The 25243-nt window shown below is 44.2% G+C and overlaps 2 protein-coding genes across 2 annotated transcripts; one reads left to right on the forward strand and one right to left on the reverse strand.

Moving 5' to 3' along the window:
- The first annotated feature begins 153 nt into the window (after positions 1-153).
- On the forward strand, positions 154-13985 carry rab11fip4a (RAB11 family interacting protein 4 (class II) a). The gene is made up of 15 exons (XM_070922525.1): positions 154-306; positions 3941-4028; positions 5578-5666; positions 8892-9058; positions 9241-9402; positions 10305-10439; positions 10916-10951; positions 11194-11302; positions 11398-11501; positions 11840-11980; positions 12555-12636; positions 13026-13163; positions 13242-13388; positions 13635-13778; positions 13869-13985. Exons 1-15 carry the CDS (start codon positions 154-156, stop codon positions 13983-13985), a joined length of 1812 nt encoding a protein of 603 aa, XP_070778626.1.
- A 3933-nt stretch (positions 13986-17918) lies between these two features.
- LOC139299859 (NLR family CARD domain-containing protein 3-like) lies at positions 17919-22439 on the reverse strand. Its single transcript, XM_070922796.1, has 7 exons — positions 22404-22439; positions 22092-22323; positions 19628-21437; positions 19345-19518; positions 18978-19151; positions 18641-18687; positions 17919-18478 (listed from the first exon to the last, which is right to left on the reverse strand). The coding sequence occupies exons 1-7, from the start codon at positions 22404-22406 to the stop codon at positions 17919-17921; spliced, it is 3000 nt and encodes a 999-aa protein (XP_070778897.1). The 5' UTR covers positions 22407-22439.
- Between the last annotated feature and the right edge of the window lie 2804 nt (positions 22440-25243).

Raw genomic sequence — 25243 nt, forward strand, 5'->3', positions numbered from 1 at the left:
GCAACAGCAGCAGCATCCGCACCAGTCGCACCGGCGGAGCTGAGGACGGGAATGATGATGGCGCCCGTCAAACCGATTCTTTAACAGTCAATGTGATAAGGGGTGGGTGGGGGGTAAATAAATCTTCCCTCCGACGAAGCCTACGGCTCTACAATGGACGGACATATTCTTCCCGACCAAGAGCAGCTCTTGCAGTTTCTGAGGAGGCTAAAGGAGGTTTTCGACGTGTGTGACGAGGATGCTGACGGCTTCATCCGGGTGGAGCACTTGGTGGACCTAGGTCTTCAGTTCGGTCAAGGGGACGAGGTGAGAGGCTGGGGACGGACTGCGTGTCTACCTACACGCGTGTCCTGTGCTTAGCAAGCCGTGGTCGGTCAACCAACATGTAGTAACAAGTGGCGACTGACAACAACAGCACGTCCTATGTCTTTAAACGTCACAGGTGTGCTAGAGGTGTTAGCATTCAGTCACTCGTTATCATAGACTGTGTGCTCATTACCTAGACATTAGCTAGTAGCATTTGCGGGACCGGTGTGCTGCTAGGCTATGTTACAGATGTGACAGTTGACCGCAGCCGGCCTGTCAACGTTTGCCGCCTCTAAATTCCGCTTCTTGATATGTGACAGAAGCATTGCTGTGTGTTTTCCCAGTGTTATTTAAAGGGCTTACTAACACCAGTAAAGCCAGATGAACTAGGGGGTTAAACGTCATTTTTGGACTACCCGGGGACAAATAACACTGACATTTGGCATTCTTGTCTTGAAGCACAGATATTCCTATTCTAAAAAATTGGAGAGTTTAAAGGTTAAACTGGCCAAATGGTATGTTGTGACGTCAAAACGGCACTTCCGGCACATCTGCAGTACAGTTTTATTGCAGAAAAAAACCCAATCTCAGTTACCTGCAAGAGCTTCTCTTTGGTACACAGTGATATCTATCACTTTTATACCTCTGGTTGTATCAGGCCATTGTGGGCCATTTTGCCCACATCAATAAACAAGATTACTTCATGGTAATAATTTGTTTTTTATTTGATTTCTGCATAATTTCTCATTTGTCGTGTATTTAATTAACTCGACTGACTGGAAACAAGCATCCCTGTCTGGTTATATTATAAATACACAGTTGTTTTGTCTGTCATCTGTCTGTCCCATCGCGTGACCCTGTGAGCTGCTCAAGCACCAGCCATTGAATCAGCACAATACTGGAATGTGCATGTAGAACCCAACATTGCAAAAAAAGAAAGAAACGGGGAAAAAAGTGCCTTTTTCATTTAGGGCAGTGGTTTCCCAGCTTTATTTTGCTCGTGACCACTGAATATTCCCCTTGTTGCAGGTTGCGTGTTTATATAAGTTGTGGACAGTTTAGTCAAAGCATGAAGCGTTTGTGCAGTCAGCTGGGAGCACCTGGCATTAGTGGCATGGTAGCAGCAGCTAGTGCCAGCCTTGGGTTCAGCACCATGGAGAGTGCACCGCCAGTCCCAGGTTCAGCACCCACCAATAGTGTCCGGGCTCTCTCTATGGCACTGAACCTGGGGCTAGCAGTGGTCAACGCTAACTCTTGATTCATCGTTGCTTATTCAGCTGCCTGCTATTCTGTCCTATTATCATATCTCAAGATTTGGGGCCCAACTCTGCATCTATCGTCATTAGTTTAACAGTTCTGGCTGGAGAGGGCTGCTTCCACGCATGCTCGCACCGTTTCTCTGCTCAGATTATCAGTCTTCTCCAGGCCAATGGATTGTTTACACAGTGAAAGTCGCTTTGTAATGGAATGTAGACACATATGGATGCTTGGGGACTGAGGATGGACCTAGTCTGATCCCACTGTGCGCCATTGTCTCCAGATTTGATTAATTACAGTACGCTATGAAATTCAAACTGCAGCGCCGTGGTGAGAATAAGCCATTCATTACAATAAACAACGCTTTTGTCATGTGGAGTAGGTGCTATCTCTTTTAAGAAACGTTGCCCGTCGGTGTGTTTGATGCTGTTTCTGCCAACGCTGAAGTTGTAGGAATCATCCACGAATGCACCACCAAAAAGAGTTTTCAATATGGTTCCTGTTTGCACACAAAAACGTATTAAAGCTGTTTGAGTTTACTTATACCTATTTGAAGGAATATAGAAATTGAGGCCAGTGGAGAAATGGGAATGAGTAGTAGAGGAGGCAGGTTAAATCCCGGATGCACTGAGTAGCCCAGATAAATTATATCAAACAGTGAGAGTAGATTTTCCTTTTAAGCTGTCATGGCGGCTGAGCACCCCGATCACATCACTAAAAATAACTCATACTAAGAGGAAGCCACTTCTTCGTCTTCCCCCTCCCCTCTCGCGGCCCCTCTCATCTCTGTGTTCTTTGTCACCATGGCGATGAGAGCCCTGCGAGGAGTCCACGAGCGGATTGGTCGGTTATTAAGTAATGAAATGATCCGCCTGGCTGCTGAAAACAGCCTGCGAGATGGCGCTCGCTGCACCCGTCCTGTATCCACATTCGTTTCATTTTGGAAAACAATGTTGCTCTCCAGCGACACATCCAGAAACATCCAGTCTCCATGGCGATTAGTTCACTGCAGCGAGCGTCAGATTGCCACATGCAGGATGGAATAACATTTCTATTTATTTTATTCACTGCAGCTCCCATGCTGCGTGCATGCACATATACTCACGAGGGATTATTACAGCACAAATGCAGTATTTATCGAAGCGCATATGATGCAATTATTCAAATGTTTATTTCTGTATTTGATTCAGTGTTATTTGCACTGGGAAAACATTGGTTTTTGTGTACTAAAACGTCACGTGGTTCTCGTTTTGTTTTTTTTTCGAAAAGGACCAAACCACGTTGCGTTTCCATTGTAGCTCAACAATTCGTGTTTTCTTATATTCAACCGTTACTCTTATATATTATTACCTCACAACATCATGCAACATTATTGTAGATTTTTAAATGTGTTTCTTCTAACTTTCAGGCAGTCATCGGTGTCATCGTGTAGTCATCCAGTTAAAGTGGCAGACGTTTTCCCGCTGGTTTAGCATTAGTAGATTCAATGAATGATGGATTAGCTGATTGAAAATTAATCAGCAACTACTTTTATACTCAAGGAAGCCATTTTTTGTAAGCTTGTGTAGGACGAAACAAGACATTTTAGATGGGGACAGGCATTTTTTCAACGTCAGTTTTCTGACATTTTGCAGAGCAAACAATAAATTGATTAATAGAGAAAATATCTGGCAGATTAATTGATAATGAGAATAAATGTTAGCTGCCACCCTACATCAAGGATATCTGACTGGTAGCAAGTTGCTTACAGTCATTGAAATTTCCCATGTGGGCCGCGTCTTTGGAAAACATTGCGGGACATGCCTTGATTATTATCTGAATTTAAACACAAACACGTTCTCAGTCTTCAGAATTGCCGATAAAGATACTAATGATGTATAATAATGTTGGAATGAGCGATTGGCTGACACTGCTTGCCGCCTGTCTGACGTTAAAGAGCCTGTTTGAGAGGAGAGGTGTTTGATGTTAAATGGATGACACAGAGCGGCATTACGTTTAGGCACGACATGCCGCCATTTCCATTTAAGCCCGTGTGACAGGGAGCTCTGGGATGTGTCACTGTGCGTGTGTGAGATAACATTTGTCAGGCGGCTCACGGCTTCCGTAGACACCGGCGGTTGCTGCACAGTGTGCACACTCTGCTCTCGATGGGTCATTTTGTCTCGCCAGGCTCATCATTCATCTGGGGAACGTGGAAATCTGTACCATATTTCTTGGCAACCCATCCAATAGTTGTTGAGATATTTCAGCCTGGACCAAAGCGGTGGACCGACCAACCAAAACGGACTGACATTGTCAACCACAGAGACCATATTGTAAACATCTCTGAGGCAAATTGGTGAATTTTTTAATTGACTGCCGTCTGTCTGTCTTGCAGGTGAAGAAGCTGACCGGGTACCTGGATCCCAACGCCCATGGGAAGATCAACTTCAAAGACTTTTGCCACGGAGTGTTTGCCATCAAAGGTAAGGTAATGTACAGTAGATGAGGTACGGCGGAGAGTTTGCCAAACACCGCATTCTGACTGCCCTTCCTCTCCCTAATGAGAATGTGTAGGAAGCTTTAGAGGTGCGGGTAGGTGCATTTTGTTGCCTTTCGACAGAGCCTGGCTAGCTGTTTCTCCCTGTTTAAGCTAAGCTAACTGGTTGCTTGTTCGTCTGTTGCAGTAGAAGGGGGTTTTCCGCTTACTCTGCAACTGCTCTAAAAGTTTATTTTGTAAGTCTATCAATCTTTGGGCTTTTATCTTCTTAAAAGATTTTTCTATCTTATCTGATGTAATTTTACCCCTGAGAACTGCTTTTTGCAGCATCCCATAGTGCCACTGGGTTCACCTGTCCATTACCATTGTTCTCCAATTTTACATTTACACTTTTACATTTGCTAGCCATATGCAACTTTAAGTACAGACCAGAATGGTCCTGAAAGGTAAAAAAACAAAATCTTGAATGTACATTATGGCAGGCAGAATAAAAGGTGTACTCCCTGTTTTGTGTGCATACATCTATCACACCTAAGTCCTGTAATCTTTACCCAGATTTCTAAGTGAGTTTTTTTTCCTCTGTTGGCTAGATGTATCTAATTTGCGGGTTAAGGATTCATTAAGGTTAAGGTTATTCGTTTCCAGAGAGCGTTGGGTGTGTTTCTTGCCAAAATACTATTTGCGATTTCTTTTTGCCTTGGCCATCACCTTTCCCCCTTTGATGGGGCTAGAATTCACAGTGTGGCAATTTGAAATTCCCTGTTACACATATTCAGTTCTGAAGCATTTACATTCCTGAGACCTCAAAACACGATGCCAACATGACACAGCAAAAATATAAAGACAGGAAAACCTATAATACAAGTTGAAAAGATTGGGCTTCCAACATGGAGGTTCAGTTGGTACCTCTGAAATGAGGGGTATATTTCCAACCACTAGGTGGAGCCCCAGACTAGTAACAAACTGTTAGTGGTTCTCTGGTGGCTTGGTCCGCATCAACCAGTATTTTATAAACATTTATACATTTATGAGAATTTGTTCTACTAATCAGTCCCGGAGATAAACAAAAAATCTCTCAGATGATCCCAGGTTTAAAGAATTACAGGGGGAATTCCAAGGTCATCTTCTCTGTCCAAGTCTCCCATTTCACCCCTTCTTTGTCACTCGACCCTTATCCTTTCTCCCTTCCACCTTCCAACCTGTTGATGGCAATTTTAGTTTTAATAACTTGTCGAATTTAGGGGAGCTTCGCTAATTTTTTTACACACCCATCAACGATCCTACGCCACCGGAAGCTGATACCACCGCCCTCCTCCCAGCCGAAATGAGAACAGACATTTGGCTGACTAAATGGGAGGAATGTTCTACAGATCTGACTTATTTGGCTCCATTTTGTTTACGTTACATAATTGGTACAACTGCCTAGCGCCGTCCACCTGGCAGACCTGGAGTTTTCAGTGGAAATGGGCAAAGGTGTCTTAACCCCCCCAGATCTTTCATTCCCTCTTTCTTCCTTCTTGCCCCCCTCCTGCCAGGTTGTGAGGAGATACTGAAGATGGCTGTGGGTCCTCGCAGTGTTAACTCCAGCCAGCCGTCCGTTACCGACAACGGTTACATTTACCAGGTACAATCCTTTAATTTGACCCTATTTTCTGACTTAAAGGTGGATTTATACTCAAGAAGAGCGTAGTCACACGTTGTGGCCTCCGCATTGAAAAAGCTTGAAAAAGTTGTGGTGCATTTTCAGCTTGACCACCTTCAAGGGTGCATCAGATAAGCTTCTCCCACCTGTCCCTCTAAACTCCTCTGTAGAGGCTGTTACCTGCCCCTGTTTGGCAGATTTTAATTTGTTTAGCATTTGTTGGTAATTCATTAATGTGTTTTAAAGTTAGGTCCCTAGGACAGATCCAAATGGAATGTAATTCCCATCTTAGCCAGTAAGTGTACAACGGTGTATGTGTGTGGGGGGGGGTTAAGATTTTTCCAGATGGCTCAGCTTCCAGCGATATAGCAGAATGTAAAATAATGCCACTCTATAGATTTTCAATGAAGGTTGTATCCATGGACTAAGCCACACTGCAAACAGGAGTATCTCTCAGTGAAGCTGTGTGATCAGTCTGGATAATCAGACTCTATGGATCCCCTTTCTGCAAGGAAAAGTCAAGTGTCAAAATGATGAGATGCGGACGTTTTAAGTAAAACTTTAAAAAAAAAAAAGTTAAAATGTCACACTTTAGACAGGTTTCTCATAATTTTGATTTATCATACATTTGACTTAAAAGTCAAAATGTTGACTAAGCAAGTGTTAGGTTTGATTTAAAAAGTAAGTATGTCGTAAAGTTGACCTCCATCCATCCATTTTCCACCTCTTATCCGGGGGCCAGGTCGCGGTGGCTATGAAGGCTAAGCTAGGCAGTCCAGACATCCCTCTCCCCAGCAGAGAGTTAGAATTTTTGAATTACCATTTTTATTTTGTATAATTCCTAAATCTTCATACAAATTGGACGAGCAAAGTGAGTTGCGTAGAGTTGTCGGTCCCATTATGAGAGGAAAGTTGCACTTACTATCTCTTTATTTGTTTCCTATTTCAAAATTTTGACATACCTTCAGTATTTATTCATTTTTGTTATTCCTAACATTACTTTTTATTTTGTTGTCCTGGCAGTTATGGTCTTCCATACAACTCTGTTTTCGGCATTACGTTTGCACAGAAGCATAAATAATAAAAACAAAATCTCTATGAATATGCAATATATCATATAAACTGTGTACTGTGTGTTGCAGTGCATGACTGCACATGTTGCCAGAGATCAGCCCAACTGAGCAGTTGCCTAGCAACAAGAGAGGGAGAGAGAGAGCGAGAGAGAGAGAGAGAGAGAGAGACGGAGGTGTGGCTTTGTCCCAGCTAAAGCATCAGTGTGTTTTCAAATGTGAATGACTGAGCTGCAGTGATACACGTGTGTGTGTGTGTGTGTGGGTGTGTGTGAGGAGCGCTTGTGTTCAAGCTTTCATCACACTGAGCCTTCAAGCTTCAGGAACACGCCTGATTTTGGTCCTACCTCCACGATAAGGGATACTGTGCGTTTCATTTGGGCGACACGTTCACACACACAATGGCGTGACTGGAGGGGAGCCACGTGGCATGCACACTTGATTGGTAAGGTGTGACTGCGAGAACTTTCTTTGAGAGAACATTGGTTCTTGCGTTGCAAATGAGAAGACAGTTCAGTCAGTTATTATTAGTAAATGTTCTTTACCTCTGTTACTGGTTTTACAATGGTATTGGTGGTACGCATGGTCCGCCCACACAGGTGTTTTCACTTGGTTTGGCTAATTAGACATCATCTCAGGACTTAGCTCCTTTAGCTCCTCAATTAAGGATTTCACAGGCTTCTACATCGTGTCAGCATTGGCAGTATGGTTTTCTGCATGCCTCCGGTTGTTGTAAAGCACGTGCACCTGATGCTGTTGGATTTATTTTAGCGGCTCTAAATCTACAGGCGCTTCCCGTGAAATCAACACTGTGCACAATTCTGCAAAAAAAAAGAAACAGCATGGAGGAAAGAAAGCATTTCTTTGCAGCGCCATGTCTACTTGTTTGTGTTACGGTGGCATGATGGCGACTTCCAGACATGTTGATTCATAAACAGGAAGCGACATCCAAATAGTACAATTCATTAAACTATGTATGTCACACAGAAATGCCTCTGTCCAGGTGACTGTCCCATTTGAGGCCCTTACGCCCTCCTACACTTAAGCTCACACACTCCGCTAAAGTCCGTGAGTGCGTACGGCTTAGGGCGGACATGGAGAACCGGGCCGTGAAAGTGGAAGCTGTCGTGCCTGTCGAACTGGCTCTCGACTTGTTTGAATTTCCTCATTTACTCTTCTCTTTGTCGCAGAGATCTCGTCTTCACCTCAGACAAAAACATGTCTATAATTGATGAATGGATGCTACACAGTGGTCCCGCCGTAACATGTCTGCTGGACTGTGTGTGTGTGTGTGTGTGTGCGTGTGCGTGTGCGTGTGCGTGCGCGTGCATCTACTAAAAAAAAACCACAAACCAAAGTCTTGAGAAAAAACAGGGGAGGAAAGCAACGGTTTTGTTATTGCAAATGAAAATGTGTGTGTGTGTGTGTGTGAGAGAGAGAGAGATAGGGTGTGTACTTTGCCCTGGCACCTTCACCTCCTTGGGTGGAGCCAGACAAGCACATGCATAATTGATAACACACAGATCTGGGGCATGCTACATCCCACTCTGTTTCTGATAAATAAACCCAGGAGGCCATCTCTCTGTAGTATCACAAGGTGTCTTACTTGGTTCCTGCTGTCGTTAGCTCAGCTGTGGGTTGCAGATTTAATCCAGGTTTAAATGGGACTAGATCAAAACCAACCTCACTGCTGTGTCCTCAGGGGCTGTCAGTTTAAACTGCACCCTTGGTTTTGTCTAAACCAGTCGCTGCGACCTGTAGAGACGCTGCCGCAAAGCTGGTTTAACACAGGTTTAAGTTTAAGGGCAGTTTCCTTGAAGGTGTGTAATTCCGTTTAAAAGGCGTCCCATGTGTCTCAGGTGATTGTTGCCTTCAGAAAGTGAATTGTTGACTCACCTGGGGGCTATAGTACGAGTCACAGCAATATAACATAGATGTAATGTAAGGCTGCTGTAGATTTTAAGGAGGGATTAATTCATTTGAATTAAAAGTATAGACCAATCTAGTGCTACTAACACCCAGTGCCAAGCACCAGTACTGGAGTACCCTGAGTTGTGTTGTCTTTGAATCATGTCCACAATGCAGAAAAAACGAGACAGCGTTTCATGCTAATGCTTCATTTTGTTTGACTGTGCAGAACGGTGAGGCCAAGCTGGGCCCTCCCATCATCATGTGCACGCGGTCCTACCCAGAATGCAGCGCGTACGGCGGCGAGGGCTGCGGCGCTGACGGGGAGTGCGACATGGACAGCAGCGCTGAAAACGGCAACGGCTTGGACTCTTTGGACCCAATGCGGCAATCCGGGTCAGTCACAGCAATACCCGAGACTGAATGTCAGGAGCTATATGATGAAGACTGTGTGTGTCTGTGTGTGTCTGTGTGTGTCTGAATCACTGTTCCCCAAAAGGAAAGAGGAGAGGTTACTTTAAATGAGTGCGTTTTTTAAATTAACCACCCTTTCTGTACTTCCTGCCACGCAACCTCAGCCGCCTGATCGGCTCCGCGTCCGCGTCCGTCATCTCCGGGGAGGAGCAGTTTGAGGACTACGGTGAGGGCGAGGATGTGGATTTCACTCCCAGCAGTCCGTGCCCCGAAGACGACACCCGAACTAACGGCTTCTCAGACCTGGGGTCTTCCCTTCCCTCCAGGTTGGCGGCTCAGACTCACGCTCTCCGTTCCAAACTACATTCTGATTCCAAGCAAGCAAGTTTGAATACGTAGTAACAACAACCCCACGAGATCAAGGGGGCTGCAGGTTTTGGAGCCTGGCCCCGCGGTTGCTCTTCACACTTATTATTCGGATTTTGCACTATGAAGGTTTATTTTTTTCTATTGAATTCCTTGTTTTAAATGTCTTTATTTTTAGAGGGACAGGCTAGAGGCTTAAGGTTAAACCATAAATGCTGTTGTGATGATCACTGATAGCCTGTATAGCAATTTAATAGGCTTCCTTGTCATACAGACGAACATCATGAAAGCAACAACTCTGCTGAATAGATTGGTCTGACAACACTTTATTAGATTGGGATCCATTTATATGTATGCATTTGAATTGGGGAGCTCAAAGTACACAGAGGCAGCTATTGCACAACATTAACTGCCAAATAAAGAAAAACAAACAAAGATTTGGCAGCGACAATGGTGGATTTTGAATTCTCAGGCCTAAGCTAAAGGAATTGCATCTTATCTTTTTAAAAATGCTACGCAGACGCGAGTGCCACAGGTAAATGACCAAAGCACTGGCCCAAGATGAGATGGTTCTCCCTGGGATGGGAAGGGCCGACGCCTCTGCTGAACTGGGCCACTGCTACGGCACATGGTCCTGGCACCGCAAGCTCTTTATAGTGTGTTGTAACTTTGCCAAACAGTTACAAAAAAAGAAAGGTAATGGTAAAAAGCTCTTCCTGGATCAGCAAAGCCCCTGTCATGCCGTGCTACCACATTGTCACCGGCACCTGTATTAAATATCTTTCTCACTTATATTTATTAGTATTTTTAGCATAGTTATACATTTGATATATATATATTGCTGTATTCTTTGTAATTTCAGCGCTGGGCAGACTCCTCAGAAGATGCGGCAGCTGTATAACAGTGAGCTGCTGGACATCTACTGCTCTCAATGCTGCAAGAAAGTGAATCTGCTGAATGACCTGGAGGCTCGACTTCGAAACCTCAAGGCCAACAGGTATAGCATACACACACACACACACACACACACACACACACACCGCATGAAGACACGAGCATAAACACAAAGGCTGAGCCGGGACCAAACGCTCAGATACACACAAGCCATCCACCCGAAATCCCCACCCTCTTATTCATTCTTGGCATCAGATCACCCACATCAAAGGGTAAGCCTGAGCTGTTGCTATAGCAACCGCATCCCAATCTGGCAGGGTGGCTGGTTGCACTTTTTTTGTGTGTGTGTGTGTCTCTCTCTGTGTGTGAGAGGCAATGCAATGCTGCAACAAAGAACACAAGTTTGTGTGTTGGGGGGTGGGGGGGGGAATCAATGATTGATGTATTTGAAGATCGGGTTGTGATTGTTGTAGCAGCCAGTCATAGTAGGGATAGTAGCTGGATTGTTTAAAAACAGAGAATGAAACGCTGTGTTGCTGTTGATGTGTGTGTGACTCTCTCTTCCCACTCGTGTTTCAGCCCTAATAGAAAGATTTCCAGCACAGCATTTGGACGGTGAGTGACCTTACCTTCCTGCTAATAAAATGTTTCAATGAAAATACATGAATTTGTATAGAAAGGGGGGGAAGGGGGCAGCCAATCCCTTGTGACAGTGATGGGTTTGGCATTTAGCATGGTGATCAATTAGAGTCCCATAACGGAAGAGCAGTTTCAGAAGCGGGCACGATCACCGTCGTCACGTAGAATGAGGTAATAACGTCCGCTGGTCTCTGATGCGTCCTCTTCCTCCCCTGCAGCCAGCTGTTCCAGGCCAACCACAGCGTGTTCGGGTCCAGCCAGGGCAGCAGCACAGAGGATCTGTTCACAGACAGCATCGACTCCTGCGACCTCGACATCACAGAGAAGGTACAAACGTGTTAAACCCCCCCCCCCCCCCACATTATTTTAGAAATCCAGGGCTAGGAGACTAGCTGAAAGCTAACCGAAACCCCCCCCCGCAGGTCAGTTACCTGGAGAAGAAGGTGACAGAGTTGGAAAGCGACAGCCTGGCCAACGGGGACCTCAAGTCGAAACTCAAACAGGAGAACACACAACTCGTACACAGGTGGGAAAACACACCTTGATTCCTTTATTTATTTATTTATTTATCTAGTCATTTCTTTTTTCTTTTTGTCTGCTTAACATTAGTCATATTTACTCTTGTGAAAATAACAGGTGATATTCATGTTTCACGTTTCATGTGTGAAATGTCCAAAATTCATCACATAGATGTGAACAGTCTGTTGCACGTAATGACGTGCTGCCTTTGTCTGTTTTAACCTCGTCTGGAAACCGTGTGTGTGTGTGTGTGTGTGTGTGTGTGTGTGTGTGTGTGTGTGTGTGTGTGTGTGTGTGTGTGTGTGTGTGTGTGTGTGTGTGTGTGTGTGTGTGTGTGTGTCCCAGGGTGCATGAGCTGGAGGAGCAGGTGAAGGACACAGAGGCGAGGGCAGACCAGAGTCTGGAGGAGGAGACGAAGAGGCACCGGGAGGCTTACAGCAAGATGGAGAGGGACAGGAACCTAGAGATAGACCTGCTCTGCAACCGGTATAACTCCTCGGCAATACATCACCACCGTAATCTGTAATCCGAAACCCTAAAAGCCGCTGCCGCTGCCTTTGGTCCTGACACCGACACCATCTGTAAAGGCTGTGCTAGTATAGTTACTCTCAAAAGCTGTCACACAATGAAGAGGCATACAACGTTATGCCTTGCTTCTAAAAAAAAAAACCTCTGGAAATAGTGCCATTCCTAGCTCTTAAAAATGGTGTTATTTCTTTTGCTTCAGAAATTACCATTAGTCTCTTATTTTTTGATTTTCAAGCAACAGATTTCTTCCCTCCTCTTTCTGTTTTTTAAAAAAAAATTTTTTAGCTAAGAGCAGCTAGCATGCTAGCTAAACGGTTTGCTGTGTGAATGTATGATGTTATGATACCGTTATGGCATTTTTGGTGATTTTGGTGAGAGCATGAAGTCTCCAGCTCCGCACAGATGCTGCTCCAGTAAACCCACGCTGGAACCAGAGTCTTGACAGGCCACAAACTGATCCAGTACCTGCAGTATAGGTTGTAGTTCTGTAGTATACTGTACTGAAGCTGTGTCTGTGTGTGTGCATACACAGGGTGCAGCAGTTAGAAGAAGAGAATGGAGAGATGAAGTTAAATGTGTGCAGACTCAAGTCTCAGACGGAAAAACTGGACCAGGTGAGTGTGACTCACTAGGAGGATAATTCAGCTTATTGCAACTTGGGTCTTGTCGTTTTGTAGTTGTTGCCATCACTCCGAGTAACATAACATTGTAGTTATCCAGTTCATTTGCTGAGATATCTGGGAATGCCAGCAACATTGACAAGGTCTTAAAACAAAACCCAGAGGTTAGCCATCATGTTCCCAGATGTCAGCAATCACTAGTGAGTACAGTGTTTCTGTAACTACCAGAAATATTGGCCAAAACTACAAAAAATAAGACTCACATTGCAGTAAACCAGTTATTTGCTCTTACTGTGTGTGTGTGTGTGTGTGTGTGTGTGTGTGTGTGTGTGTGTGTGTGTGTGTGTGTGTGGTTGTGGTTGTTCAACAAACCTCCCGTACAGGAGAAGCAGAGGATGACCGACAAGCTGGAGGACACCAGTCTGAGGCTGAAAGACGAGATGGACCTCTACAGGAAGATCATGGACAAGCTCTGGCAGAACCGCCATGAGTTTCAGAAGGAGAAAGAGGCCATGCAGGAGGTGAGGCGCTTGAGATAACGGAACCGCTATGTGGGAAAATGTGTAGGAGTTCCGTGTAATCCGAGCTTCTCTCTGCAGCTGATTGACGATCTCCGCCGGGAGCTGGAGTACCTGCAGTATTTCAAGCTGGAGATGGAGCATCCGGGACAGGGCAAGGGGCTGTCCGAGTACAACGCCAGGACCAGAGAGATCGAAATGGAGCACGAAGTCAAGAGACTGAAACAGGTTTACACACAGTCATCCTCGTTGTGTGGTGTTCAGTGACGGTAGACTTGCATTATACTTGTGGGCGGAAGAAAGTGACAGCAGTCCTGCTAACTGGCTGTAGCCTCAGAGTATTTCCCCAACTATTCCTTTTTAAAGAAGCAAAGGTCCCATCCACAAATTCAGTCAGAGTTTTGCCAGATGCTGATAAAAGCTTGAAATTGCCTTTTGGTTACACCCAGAACTGTTCTCTTTGTGCTTCCGCAGGAGAACCACAAGCTGCGGGATCAGAACGACGACCTGAACGCTCAGATTCTCAGCCTGAGTTTGTACGAGGCTAAGAACCTGTTTGCCTGTCAAACCAAGGCCCAGTGCCTGGCAGCTGAGATTGACAACGCGTCCAGAGATGAGGTTAGTCTGCTGTCGCTGCTGCTGCTGCGATGCCGATGTTTGATGCGACCGCTCTTCTAACGCACCTCTCGCTCTCCGTCTCTCTCTCAGCTGGTCGACGCCTTGAAGGAGCAGGAGGAGATCAACCTGCGCCTGAGGCAGTACATGGACAAAATCATTCTGGCCATTCTCGACCACAACCCCTCCATCCTGGAGATCAAGAGTTAAACGTCACACACACACACACACACACACGCACACCTTTATATTACTGTAGTTGTGGGGATCCTCCATCACCTGACTATTAGCTCGTACCTTTAAAGTTCTAATCGTATTGCTGAAGAAATGGCAACATAAATAGGATCAAAAAACAGGGTTAGATTTCTTGAAAACTGAGGATTATAACTTTAATCTGGAGCCCAAATTATGACCTAAATGTTCTTGCTACTTATGAGTCCAACTGTTGCTCACAAATGTAGACACTCCACTGCGCGCACACACAAATGTATATCTACGCCACCTCCAAATCCACTAGAACCAAACACTTATTCACTGTAGAACTACTGTGCCATGTTTAATCTACCCTCCAATGTTTTATAATTATATATTTGGGAATACACAAAGTACGTTGATGTTCTTGTAGACATAGTACTGATTGTTCAATACAGCACTCAACTACAATTATTGGTTATAACTGGGCTGAAACAGGCTAGATTTTAAGGAGTGTAGGACATAAAACAATTAGAAAACATGCAAAACACTGGTCTGGTCATTTGAAATCACTATGAATACGGTCACCTTAGCTTAGCATAAAGACTGAAAGCAGGGGGGAAACTAGTTAGCCTGGCTCTGTCAAAAGTGGAAAAAACGCACCTCTAAAGCTCACCAATGAACACACACAAACACACCCAAACAGAAATGTAAAACGACAAGTTGTAGTTTTAGAGGGAGTCGTGTTTTGGAACTATTTCTTGACGAATGACAGTTTCTCCCTCCTCTCGGTTTTTCTGGTCACCCTGGCCGTAGTGCAGAAGATGTTTCTTTAAAAAAAACTCTGAAACACAAGCTCTGTAAAATGGTCAACAGTAAGTCAAGTGTTTGTGTATATGTAGTAAATGGCTACAACATGCTTAAACACCGACATGGGCCTTTTTTAATTTGGCTGTCTCAACACACCTGAATGTCTGAATGACTGAATATATGCTGGATACGACATCAAATCCATTTTTAGTAGCAGTCAAAATGTTAATGTCAGTAGCCATGTCATCAAGCCTTGGAGGTACAACTCAGTGCTGCGCTAAACCAGTGTGGGTTTCTGAAGACCACTCACGAGAAGGGTATTTAAAGGAGCCAACATTATGTGCCAAATCTTAACGTTGCACTGTTTTTCATGCACAGAAGAAAAGAAAAAAAATCTCATACAAACAAATGTGTCACTATGAAAAGTCGCCGACTGGAGCTGCGGGAGTCGAGCTGTGGCCAGTTTGTTTGTTTACACTGTTCCTTAGCCTATTACAAACACAGAAATGTCAGATTTTACTGATGCATTAATTAGGATGATTATTATTTATTTAGAAAAATAGAAATACTGCATTAAACCCTGCAGTGTTCTTACTATACTTACTATAAGCAAGCCACTGATTTTAAAACGGGGGAAACTCGGTTGATTTCCACGCTGCCTTCGGTGTCTTTGTGAACTAGTGGAACCACTTTGTTCTACCTATGTTGTAAACGAGTACCACGTCAAATGATTAAAAACCGAAATATTTTACTATTTTCTTCACACATACTTAAACAGCGTGACCGAGATAATCTAGCCAAAACACACTTAAAAAAAAAAAAAAAAGGCATTCCACAGTGTGTGTCCCGGTTTTTGCTCCAGTTTTGCTCCATTGCACAATTTGTTCATTTGTTTTTGTTTTTTTTACTTTGACACAGTATTTGTGATTTCATACATTGTACATGTTGTACAGAATCTAGTTACTATTTACGTGCAAGTCATTCTGCTTATTGAAAAGTTTTGACACAAAATAATAGACTGTGTTGTAGATTATAATAAGAATAATATATAGCACACTTAAAAGTGTCATAGCCAAAGTGTTTACCTGGAATAATGATATTAAACATGATGGGGGGGGGGAAATATTATAGTCTGTCACAACTCACACGTGTTCACTTTGATTTCTTTCACCGGTGTATCTCACATGGAATTATGGGTGACTGTGTTATACAAACTGGATGTGTAAATAAAACCCATTCGCTTTGGCATGACAACGTCGGCCCTGGTGGTGTGTTGTCTCTCCGGTCGGGTTCGTAGAGAGCTGGTAGAAAAACAAATACCTCAGACATGACAGCAGACGGTGGTTCTTCGTGGCGCTTTAATCACAGCGATTAGCACCGCTTCTCCAGTTTACTAGGTACACCTGTCTGGTACGTTACCAGTAGTTATCCATGCTGAGATTAACTGGTTCTTGGCTCCCTGTTGACCGCTGTCACCTCCAAGTTCCCATCAAGTACCGTGCAGCCAAAAGACCCAAAAACCACCCTCATCTTTAACAGTTTGTTTGTCATGGTATGAAAATCTCACAACATAAGGGCTCTGTTCTATTCAGGTCTTCCCAGTAAGCCATGACAGTGTGACAGCGATCTCAGCATGAACAATGTCAGGACCCTGAAACTGAAGCAGCTAAATGGAATTCAGCCGTCATGCGTTTTATTATTTACACCTGTGCTTTCCCTACTCTCGCATGTCAAAATGTCTTCAAATTGAAAAAGGCCCAAGATGCAGGATGATAATATACTTTGGCGGCGGGAAATTGCCCAAAACCAGTTGACATACATACTGGGCTTTCAATGGCTCGGGGACAGCTGCCCACGAGAAGTACAGCCAAGCTAGCCAATACGCCAGTGCAGTTCATCGCCACACGCTGCATACTGGTATCAGCCTCCAAAAAGGACTACAAAATGTTGCTATTTGAAGCAAATATGCCTCTCATACACATGTATAGACACTTTTCATGGGAGAAAAGCACCTGCAAGTGTCAGTAATAACATTAATGATGGTTCGGCTCCATCACGTTCTTTCTAACGAACATGCAACTGAGAATTCCCCTGGTGAACCTGGTATTTATTAGCTATTCCTGACGACTCTACCTGCTCCCGATAATGGTTTTAAAGTAAAACTGAAAGCTTGACTCTGCAACAGTGTGTCTGTCCACTTTTACATCCTAAATATCAGCGGATCTCTCTTTTAATAGCACCCAGAAGATCTAAAGTAACTTTGTGTTTTCACTTAAAAGGACTTGAATTATTAGAGCGGCAAGCAGAGTTCAATCTTTTAATTTTGAAAAAGATAACATCTGTACAATGATTTTTCAGAAGTGTTGGCATCAGGAAGGCAGAAGGTTTAAGTACGTGTTTTTAAATGCCAAATTTAATGGATAAAGGGAGAGTACATGGAGTATAATAGAATAATTCAACAGCAACTTTGATGAAATGTGACAACCCCTAACACAAAAACTGGAGGAAAAATACATAGTGCTTGGTAGAAGACGTTTCATTACCTGCCATCCAGTCTCAAGATAGTCTGGGAATTCACTATACTTACCTCTTGAAGCCCAGTGCCACTACAAACTAAAAACCTGTTTTGAAACCTACACCAGGGATTTCTACAAATTGTCCCGTGGTCCAGCCCTTCTATATTACACATTATTCACACATATATTTACACACATTATATCACACATATATTTAATACACTTTACACTAAGCTGTGGTCGAATAGTCAAAAAAGAAAATTACATCCTATGTCTTTTCCTTGACCTTGATGGAAAACGTCATGAGGTCAAGGAAAGATGTGAAGGAGAATTCATTGGGACTCCAGGAAAAGACGGCCACGGTGCTGAGAGAATCCGACTGCGCTTACGCTAGATTACGTAATTATGCGACGCCGGATGTTATTGACATGGGTCTGCCGTGGCCGCTTTAAATGTTGCTGCTGCAAGGAATTGTGGGACGGCTATATCCCCTTTCCCTTTGTTAACGATTGTCCAGTGTACCTTATGCTAAAGGCGATAAGACAGGAAGCACTGGAGCACCTTTCCTTAGCATTTAGAGAATTCGTCCAGCTCTTATTGTGGCTGCCACTTGGATACTTCCGGGTCATTCCGGACTTCCTGTTTGAGCTGCACACAGAGAAATTGATGAGTCACACTTTTCAAACTCAATCCCAAATGCGGGATAGAGGGGTTCGGTGAACGTGCAGTGGAAGGTGTGGAGGTGGATCAGTGTGTCAGAAGAGACTCTGTAGAAGGACAGAGCGCCAGCAGGCCAGTCCAGATACACCGCTACTCTGCCGGCATTAAAGAAGGAGTGGCTGGGTATGACTGCTCTCCTGTTTTTGTGACAGGCGGAGTAATTATTATCGCAGCGCAAAAGACTCCAGGACTTGTCATTCTGTCCGATCCAGCAGTCGTCATCCTGCCCTTTCCTTTTGATTCCTTTGTATGCCACTCCAATATTGACCCACCCTTTCCAGTCCACTTCCCAGTAACAGCGCCCAGTCAAACCCTCTCTACACAGAACCTGCTTCCAGTGGTGAAATCGCTCTGGATGGTCGGGGTACGGCAGCTTCTCCAACACCTCCGTCACCTTTCTGTTGTCCTCAGACAGAGAGAGCTTACTGTTTGCTGTGTTTGGGTCCAGTGTGAGTTCACAGGCATCTGATGGGGAGGATAAGACGAGGCATCATTTTACGCCTGTTCCATTTCTAATAAATGTTTGGCAAACACTTCTATGTTATATTATATCAGCTCACATCCTCACAACAAAAACTGGAATAGCGCTTTGTCATTACGAATCAAGGTAGAAAAACATGCGCTTACACTTTCTCGGGCCTGCCTTCAACCTCTTCACTCCACCGTGTTCCACACTGGGGATGACAAATACGAGTCAAATAAACACATTCTCATTCATTAAAAAATGAGAAATATTTTTCATGCATCACATATATCCACAAGCATATGTTAAAAACATTGCCTCCATTAACCACAACCAGGTAGAGGGGCATGTGAGACCCTGGGAGTTATGTTGACCTGTGTATGTAGCAGATTAGAACAAGTATACTGTGACATATTCCTTTTTTACAATGGCTCGATAGGCAACTCTAAAAAATGGAGGAATAAGTGGAAATTACCCGTCTGGTGGTAGGTCTTTCCATACCTGAGAGTAGTCAGTTGCAAGCGTGGATCTTTCAGGGCAGCGGAGAGCAGCTCCTCGCCTGAGTCCCCTGGATGGTTGTAGCTCAGATCCAGCTCTCTCAAATGGGAGGGGTTACAGCTCAAAGCTGAGGCCAGGGCAGCACAGCCTTCCTCAGTAATCAGACAGCCTGACAGTCTACCAACACACAGGGAAAGCAAGCAAATAGCAACACATTCTTTGGCTTTGGTCCACTGAACCCTAAGGAGTTTCTGCGTCCTAGCCCTAAATGTAAGTCAGTGTCAGGGATGAGATTTTAACCAGTAAGACTTACTTGACAGAGGCTAGGTAGTATTGCAAACAGTTATTTTTTAGATTAAAGGACACTGACCTCAGAGTTTCCAGTCTACAGTGTGGACTCCCCAGTCCAGCAGAGAGCAGCTTCACTCCTGAATCCTGCAGATTGTTGTTACCCAGGTCCAGCTCTCTCAGACTAGAGGTTTTGGAGCTAAGAACTGATGCCAGAACTTCACAGCTTCTCTCTGACAAGTTACAGCCATTTAGCCTGAAAAAAAAGAAAACGGGATGACAAACACTTTTTATTTTAGTTCCTCCGCTGTAAAAGGAATGTCTGGTTTAATATATCCACTTTATTTGCTTAGCAGTGCTCCTACAGAGATATTTTGGAGACTTGGACTACTGGCAGCAGCCTCAGGAGACCTTCCTCTGAAGCAGAGTACTCCCTCAAGTCAAACACGTCCAGGTCTTTTTCTGATGACAGTAAGACGAAGACCAGGGCTGACCACTGAGCAGGAGACAGTTTGTCTGTGGAGAGACTTCCTGAGCTGAGGCACTGCTGGATCTCCTCCACTAGGGAATGATCATTCAGCTCATTCAGACAGTGGAACAGGTTGATGCATCTCTCTGGAGACGGATTCTCCCGGATCTTTTCCTTGATGTGCTGCACTGTCTCATGATTGGCATATGAGCCACATCCTGTCTGTTTCAACAGACCTCGTAGAAGAGTCTGATTGGCCACCAGTGAAAAACCCAGGAGGAAGCGGAGGAACAAGTCCAGGTGTCCATTTGGACTCTGTAAGGCCTTGTCCACAGCAGCCTGGAAGATAGTTTTTTCAGTTGATCTGAATGTTAATAGCTTAGGCCACCAGCTGGAGCTTGATCGTGGTTCTGACAGTAGATTGACACCAGTGTTGATGAATGTCACAAAGACATACAGAGCAGCCAGAAACTCCTGAAAGCTCAGATGGACAAAACAGAACACCTTTTCCTGGTACAGCCCGCACTCCTCTTTAAAGATCTGTGTGAACACCCCTGAGTAGACTGAGGCTGCCCTGACAACAATGCCACACCCTATCAGGTCTGATTCATAGAAGATCAAGTTGCCTTTCTGCAGATGCTCCAAAGCCAGTCTTCCCAGAGACATGATGATCTTGCTGATCTCGGCGTTCCAGGGTGGATCTGTCTCAGCTCCTCCAAGATACTTCACATTCCCTATTTTGGACTGAACCACCAGAAAGTGGATGTACAAATCAGTCAGGGTCTTTGGTAACTCCCCATTTTCATTTGTTCTCAAAACATGGTCCAGAACTGAGGCGGTGATCCAGCAGAAGACTGGGATGTGGCACATGATGTGGAGGCTCCGTGATGTCTTGATGTGGGAGATGATTCTGCTGGCCTGCTCCTCCTCTCTGAATCTCTTCCTGAAGTACTCCTCCTTCTGTGGGTCAGTGAACCCTCTCACCTCTGTCACCATGTCAACACACTCTGGAGGGATCTGATTGGCCGCTGCAGGTCGTGTGGTTATCCAGAGGCGAGCAGAGGGGAGCAGTTTCCCAGCGATGAGGTTTGTGAGCAGCACATCCACTGTGGTTGGCTTTGTAACGTCGGTCAGGATCTCAGCGTTGTGGAAGTCAAGAGGAAGTCGACACTCATCCAGACCGTCAAAGATGAACACAACCTTGAACTTGTCAAATCTGTAAATTTCTGCCTCTTTGGTCTCAGTAAAGAAGAGATGAAGAAGTTCCACCAAGCTGTACTTTTTCCCACTCAGCAGATTCAGCTCCCTGAAAGTGAACGGAAATGTGAATTGTATGTCGTGGTTGGCTTTGTCTTCAGCCCAGTCCAGAGTGAACTTGTGTGTTAAGACTGTTTTCCCTACGCCAGCCACTCCCTTTGTCAGCACCGTGCGGACCGGATGATGATCCCTGCCAGGTAATGGTCGGAAGATGTCTTCACACTTGATCATTGCTTCTGGTCTTGATGGTTTACCGGATGTTGTTTCAATCTGCCTGATCTCGTGTTCGTCATTGACCCCTCCACTCCCTCCTTCTGTGATGTAGAGCTCTGTATAAATGTCATTCAGAAGTGTGGGGTTTCCTGCTTCTGCAATTCCCTCAAAAAAGCACTGGAACTTCCCTTTCAGGTGGGATTTGAGCTTTTGTCGGCATATAGGAACGACAGCTTCTGGAAGAACAAACAGAAAAAATAAAACCAATGAGCAAATGTGAAAGTAAAACACATTACTGAATGGATAGCCATGAAACTTGCTAAAGTACTCTTTGATGAAGATAGTGACCGTGGCAAACATTACCTGCTAAACATTAGCATGTTGATATTGCCATTGTGAGTATGTTAGCATGCTGCCATTAGCATTTAGCTCTAACCCTCGTGTGTCTTTGTACAGCCTCGCAGAGCTGCTAGCATGCCTGTGAACTGTAGTGATGCCAGCTGATATTGATAATTGATGATATTAACTTGTGCAGCGTTTGTCGAAAGCCACTTTAGCATTCTGAGTGTCAGAGTCAGCCGTTACAACCTCAAACCATTTTGTCAGACAGTCCAGGTTCAAGCCCACTTGAGTCAGTTCCCATGATGCACCATGTTGGCTGGCCAAATCCAGCGGCAGAGCCACATTTCACTGGTTTCACTATTAATGCAAAGGTAGGATTTCTTTGCAATGATTGGGAGAGCTGTCTTTGGTGGAGCCAATAACAAATTGTTGTCATTAGTGATTGTAGGTTTCACTTCCTGTTGTATATAAGCGATGTCGCATAGTACATATCTATATCACTTCCTATTTGCCACCATTTCCTCTTTACGTCATATTAAACCTCTTACTGCTCTGCAGAGAGTCAGCCAGCTCCTCTCGCTTCATTCTCCTCAGGAAGTGCAGTGTGATCGAGAGAAGGGCCTCTCTGCTGCTCCTCCTCCTCTGCTCCTCTTCCTCACTGTCCACCAAGTCTTCCTTTTTCTTCTGACCATCCAAATCCTCACCGTCATCTGGACTGAGAGTCCTCTGAAAGACTTTCAGCTCATTCTTCACAAACGTGATAGTGGTCTCTTCGAGCAGCTGCAACATAACATTCATCATTTAGTTGATGACTGCTATCGCGTTGCATTTCGTTTTTTTTCTCCATTGCATTTACAAACCATAAACGTGGACTCCAGATCAGTTTGATGCTTCTGGACAGGGTCAATACTGCTAGCTTCTGATCCCCCCTGGTGGACTCTGAAGACATGACATATACAAAGATATGTAACAACACACACAGAACACATATTTTTAGAATACACGGAATACAAAATTACATCATATACCGTTACACAAAATGCCTGAAATGTAGAATGGAATTTTGTACATGTATACTGGCAAAGTGTCATGGAGGTACATTTTATACTAAAATGTTGACACTGCACCGCAATCCTCTACTGGATTGTCAATAGCAAAGTAACAGATGACGTGTTATTTTAATGCTTAGCAATACTTACATATCTTCACATGCATGGTGCTGATCTTTAAAATCAATCAGGCCACCCATTGAATGGTCATTCATGGACACGCAGCTGGGTGAGTGCGGTCTCTCATCCTGGTTGCTGATTGACAGAGGGGGGCAATCAGACCAATTTTATTTCTCAAGTCTAGTTTATTACTTTATTATCAGTTGTACATTTTTACCTTTATCCCCTCAGGAAGGTAATAAAGGACGAAGTAGGAACAGCAAAGTAAATAAGCAACTCTCTTTTTTTTCTGTACAAAAACTACCCGCAAAGTTCCATTAAACAATAAATCTGAGCCCCACATTGCTCTATACCCTCTGCGCCGCACTCCACTGATCACTTATCGCGAGGAAGTCTTCTGTGGCTGTCGAGGGAGCCTTCTTGAAAAGTCAAGTCCGTTTTATTTATACAGCCCAAAAATCGCAAAAGTGTCTGGTCTGAGAAAATAACCCTCATGATGTCAGAAGATCTTGACTTGGTTCTGAGACCTCAAAATTGTAACAGAAAGCCCGTATTACACACTAGGGGCCGTGAGTTTAGAAGATGTGGTGCTACTGAATTGTATTATGGGAGATGTAGGATTCAGTGCTTTTGAAGCTTGACCCATCCTAAAAGGGCCTAAAAGTCAGGACATCTCGGTCTCTGCCGCCTCAATTTCCACCATTCCTTTTTTGAAAATCTGTCTTGGAAGCCCTCCAAATCTATGGAGACGTAAACCAAGATGACTGGAGTGCCCCTTTAATGACTGACAGTATATATACTGTACATGTGTAAAGGGGAGCAAATGTGGAAAAAGCTACTCAGTAACACTTTGATACTCATCAAACGTACCTCTTTCCCAAAGGATGGCGTCGACCTTTAAAATCAATCAGGCCACCCATTGAATGGTCAGTCATGGACGCACGGCCGGGCGAGTGTGGTCTCTCATTCTGAATGCTGATTGACAGAGGAGGAGGAGGAGGAGGAGGAGGAGGAGGAGGAGGAGGGTGAGAGGCGAACATGGTGGTTAGACCAGTACCAGCCCTTACCAGTATTTGATTTGATTTCTTTTGGCCACCTGGGTGATAGAAAGCGAGGATGAAGCATGACCAGCAGAGCGTGAGGTGAGTAAATAAATCAGTTTCATAAATTGGGCAGTTTGGGACCTTAGAGACTTAATTATTTAAATTAACATTGTATGTGAGGAGGAGCAGTTTTGGAAAGCAGCATGTTGGATCAGTGTGCTGGATAAACCCCTCACTACCTCCGTAAACCATGAAGAGCTAGAGCCTCTGCAAGGTGTGTGTGTGTGTGTGTGTGTATTTTGCTAACCTGAATCTTCTGTTTATTTCAATGACCCGTATTGTTAACAATTGATGAAATACACCTTTTCTGGGGTGTTTGGGGGGGGGGGGGGGGGGGGGGGGTCATTAACTTTTTTCAGCATTTCAGTTTTATACTAATGGACGTTTTTTTTCCATTGTTACACTCTTTGCTGTATCTTCACAGTAAAGGTTTGTAACAGCTTGGTGTGACGGATGAATTTAGAGACTTAGATCTAAGCCGAAACCGACCAATCTCACCGGTTACTGTTGAACCAGGGGACACGACAGGACCGGGGGGCCTGAACCGCATAGTGCCTGGACGCAATTTCCTGATTTCAAATCTACTCCAAGCACCAGCACCAGCACAAGCAGTCAAGCGTCTCAGCTGCCGTTCACAAGGTCAATGATGCTGAATCCACGGTATGTTTCTTTCTTTTGCTCACCACTAAAGGGCGCTCTGTAGCGAGTAGCTGCAACCACATAATGTGCACATGCACAAACTTCAGAGGCCAACTCCAACCACAGTGTACAGTTAAACATTATTGCATAACTTGTCAAAAACATTTTGATAGAGGTCTTGAATAGAATAATCAAACCATATACCAAACTATAAAGATATGTTGTCAACTGTAAAATAGTCCAAAGTCCAAACTCAACTTTACCTCATCAGAGTCCACATATCACATATCTGTTAAAATTTAACTGAATCATCTAAAGTGCAGCCTTTCTCTTCGACATAATCGGCCTCTTAAGAATTACATAGTTAAAGAAAAAGGTAGTATTATTAATGATATAAAAAGTGGACCACAGTACCTTTCCATGTTGAAATGCTGCTGCTGAGACAGTAAGTGAAAGTAAATGGCAGAGAAAGAAAGAAAGAAAGAAAGGGAGATTAATCATTAGCATAATGTGTCTGAGAACAAACAAAAAAAAACACTAGAATTTAAAATAATGTGCATCCAAGAGACAAGAGAAATATATGATAAAATTAGATTTTTTTTTTTTTTTACTGTTTATAGGTCAACAAACCGATACACAAAAATACACTGAAATCAAGGACAAACATTGAAGACTGAAATGGAATTCCCAAAGTTAGCAGAGTTGCACTTACTTAAGTTGTTCCCATGAACGTTTGAAGCCGCATCGTGTTACTTGCGTCTTCTCCAGGGTTCCCCGTTGAAAGTGTTA

Source organism: Enoplosus armatus, chromosome 17, assembly GCF_043641665.1.
Source record: "Enoplosus armatus isolate fEnoArm2 chromosome 17, fEnoArm2.hap1, whole genome shotgun sequence".
Classification (NCBI taxonomy): Eukaryota; Metazoa; Chordata; class Actinopteri; order Centrarchiformes; family Enoplosidae; genus Enoplosus; species Enoplosus armatus.